At 44.1% G+C, this 3,889-nt stretch overlaps 1 protein-coding gene across 1 annotated transcript in view; it reads right to left on the reverse strand.

Annotated features, from left to right (window-relative positions):
• Positions 1-3,889, reverse strand: part of Prune2 (prune homolog 2 with BCH domain) — a 195,805-nt gene that overhangs the window by 180,916 nt on the left and 11,000 nt on the right. Inside the window, exon 3 of the mRNA XM_055613838.1 lies at positions 2,290-2,384. Within this exon, the coding sequence (XP_055469813.1) occupies positions 2,290-2,384 (95 nt within the window). The remainder of the gene's footprint in view (positions 1-2,289; positions 2,385-3,889) is intronic.

Below are 3,889 nucleotides of genomic sequence, written 5' to 3' on the forward strand. Positions count from 1 at the left end.
AGGAAGGAAGGAAGGAAGGAAGGAAGGAAGGAAGGAAGGAAGGAAGGAAGGAAGGAAAGAAGAAAGGAAAGAAATGAAAACTCCAAGAACTAGGCTGTGATAGAGAATCTAACTAGGAAGATTCTGGCTTTGGTTCTCAGGAGTGTAAAAGTAAATAAATTCAGAAAGAGACAGCAGTCAGATATCAAACAAACTACAAGTAAGTATTTTTATTTACTAAGCACCTACTATGCCCAAAAGTTGAAGACATGTCAAAATAGCACCCACCATCTAGTTGTGATTAAACATTCAAAACCAGTTCACTTAATGGGATTCAGAGTGCACATTTAAGTCCTCGGTTGGTCGGTCATAGAGACTACACTGCCTAAGAGTTGAGAGATCGTGGTAAGAAGTGAAGAGTTTTTAAAGTGTGGTAGGTGAAAATCAGAAAGGGATTCTGGACCCAAATCACCTCCAAACAGAGATGGAATACAGCACCAGGTCACAGGATGCCTTAGGGAAAAAATTAAATTCTGCCTTTAACTGTGTGGTGTTTCAATGGACACATTGGGGCAGTGAGCATTTTCTCTTCCAAGGAAGATCTAGCATACGCCGGAGGATTCCTTGCTCCATTTCCCAGTTCTCTTCAACATCATCACTCTGGTGTAAATACAGATGTGGCAAGAACAACATTCCAGCTTGCTTTCAGCTGGTGACAGTTTCAGTATGTACCTGTCTATACACACAAATGCCCTCCCCTCCCAGAAAACCACACAGGGATTCCAGAATTAAACTTAACTGCCTGATTAATTACTGGACCTCCATGGAAATTACTGTCAAGATTAAGAGGGTCTTCCATCTCTGATTCAGCTTGATAAACATTTACAGTTAACACATTTGACAAAGCCATTTGTACACTATTATAATATGAACGGAAGGTATTTTAAAGCTACAGTAAATCTACGGCATTCATTGCCTTAAAATAACCCACTAACTACAGACAGTTTCCTGAGCAATTACAAGATGTTCTGTGTTAATTTAGAAGGGAATTCCAAACAAGCCATTTAAAACCTAATAAGATGCCATTAAATGAAGGGGGACAGAGGAGGGGGAAGCGGAAGAAAACCCTAAGGCTTGAACCAGTAGAAATGATTCTCAGAGCTACTGACCCTTGCAAGATCCATGCTTTGCTTGGGTTTCTAGACATGAGGCAGATTTCTAATTGAAGGCGATTATCTAGTTACTACATCCCAAATTGCACACATTTCTTGTACTGGTTCACATACAAACTAATTAGAAGGAGCATCTATCAATCTGAGAGTCCATGGAAACTGTTGTATCGATCTACACATTGAAAAGAAGCTCCGTCAGCTTGGAAGTGCTATGTACCTATACTGGTGACAGCCAATCCCTGCCACTCATGAATTGGACCCATGAGGTTGATCCACTGGGGGTGAATTCACAGAGAGGTCACAAAACAAAGGATCCTAGAAAACCCCTGAGTGAGTTTTCTAAAGTGTGGACACTGCTATCTGTGTACGCTAGCCACTCTCCAGAAATAGACACACCGAGACAGTCACCTTCGTCACAAGGAAGATACAGACAGCAACACACCACTCTAAAGATGGATTCCTACACAGCAACCTTTATCTCTACACACTTCTGAGCTGCATGTGTCCAACCAAAATGTGGGTGGCCTGACTGAGGAGATACAACAGTAACAAATAAAGAGAGAAACTTCCATAAAGACGCAAATGCGCCTCTGTGATATACAACTTCCATTAGCTGGGTTAATTAAGATTAATATACAAGTCATTGGAACCCCCATCGTAGACAAAAGGTAATTTACTAAGGAAAGACATAAAGGCAAGGGCAGCACTCATTCCTAGTCATTCATGAACCACACTGGAGGGACGAGGCTCCTATGAATACCGGAGTCATCAACACTGATTATCAAAATGCCATGTCCCCAAATAGCTTACAAAGGCCAAGCCACAAACTTGTTTGCACAAAGAAAATACACAATGGAACCTACAATCACTATTAAACACATAAACACATGTATGTGTGCACAAATGCATGTGTAAAGGGCTGTGGTTGGGGTTTTGTTCTCCTGAGACGAGAATCCAGGCCTGGCAGTTTTCTCTGGCACACACAGTGCTCCCACCGCACCAATAGCACCTGGTGCCGCTTAGACACCCACAGCAAACTGTTATGCTGACTCACGCAGCAGGACAGTGTGCTCCAGGTGTCGAGACAGCAACCGTGTGAGTGAAATCTATTCCGGCTGGAAAAGCACCCAGCCCTTACCTCCAGCGTCATGTTCACAGTGCTGACAGCCACTTTTATCTCGCCATCCGACAGCTCCTTCAGATCTTTCAACATCATTTGTTCAATACTTAAACCTGTGAATAACAAGGGGGAAAATACAGTTTATACTTGGGGGTCTGTTAAAAAAAATAAAAAACCAACATGTCGAGGGGTTATTCAAAGAATCTATCCTACTAAGCTCAACCTTTTTACAGTATCACATTTATCCGTGATAAACAAACATTAAGTCAAAAATCACCTTTGTGGTAGCATCTACGTCAGGTACAATGCATGCAGGAAATAGAACGAACCCCTCGTGGTTCAAAGTAAGGTTCTTATGGCAGGACAAGTAAAGAGAGGTGGCAGGAGAGAGGAGCAAAGGAAAGATGTTTTGGCCAGAGACTAGCAAAGAACAAAGGCAAGGCATGAGGGAGGGGAGACGGGTGGTGGTGGGGGGAGGTAGGACTAGAGAAAAAAATTTTTTTGCCAAGAGCCTCTTATCACAGCAAGAATGAAGTAGGAAAGAAATGTGCAGCCACAGTTTCCTTCCTTCTGCCTTCCTATTCTTCCCATCGACCAAATCAAAGCCAGAGGAGGCAGAGGAGCCTGGGACAGAGCCAAGGGAGCCTAGAGCAGGACACACTTGGGTGTCAGCCTCCAGAGGCCCAGAGCAGGTCAGGTGGGGAAGGACCGAGCAGTTTCGCCATACAAACTAGCCAAGTAGTAGCTTAAAGGGCCCAGATTTAGGTGACTCCCCCATAATTTTATAATCGTTGTTGTCATTTTTATATAAATTGGACTTTGTAAATGCAGCTCATAGGACGATCATAACTGAGCCAGGCCTTGTGTTGAACATCTTTAATTCCCAGCCCTTGGGAGGTACAGGCAAGTGGATTTCTAGGAGTTCAGGGCCAGCCTGGTCTACACAGAGAGCTCCAGGCAAGCAAGCCAGCCTGTCTAGCAAACACAACAACAAAAGCAATCTTATTTGAGCCGGCCACCCCTGTAATAGTCTCCCGCAGTAAGTGTTATGAATTCCTTACACCTAAAATGACTCTGTTGTTGAGAACTTTACACTTGTAGCTGGTTGAGCAAAGTATTCCAATGAAATCTGTCACAGGCAAACAAGACAAAGCAAAACATGGGGAAACAGACAGCTGCTCAACATTCTCCTTTGATTCAGAAGTGAACTGCGACCTGTTTTGATTTCTAAAGCGCATTGCAACAAGAGCAGCTTGGTGTGGTGCAGGAAATTCATGAAGATAGACGCCTCTGTACGTCTGTGCCTAGGCAGGCACCCACACTGGTGCACAGGAAACTGTATGTGGCAGATGCTGACAAGGTACCGCCCACATTCCTTGCCTCATCTCTCTCTCTCTCTCTCTCTCTCTCTCTCTCTCTCTCTCAGGTTTTCTATTTTTTGAGACAGGGTTTCTCTATATATAGCCCTGGCTGTCCTGGACTCCGCTTTGTAGACCAGGCTGGTCTCAAACTCACAGCCATCTGCCTGCCTCTGCGTCCCTGAGTTCTTATCTCATTTTGCTCAGCAGCATACTCCACTGGCCACCTGAGAACTCCACTGGCCACCTGAGAACTCCAC

The sequence above is a fragment of the Psammomys obesus genome, unplaced genomic scaffold, assembly GCF_907164565.1.
Source record: "Psammomys obesus unplaced genomic scaffold, mPsaObe1.curated_primary_1811, whole genome shotgun sequence".
Taxonomy (NCBI): domain Eukaryota; kingdom Metazoa; phylum Chordata; class Mammalia; order Rodentia; family Muridae; genus Psammomys; species Psammomys obesus.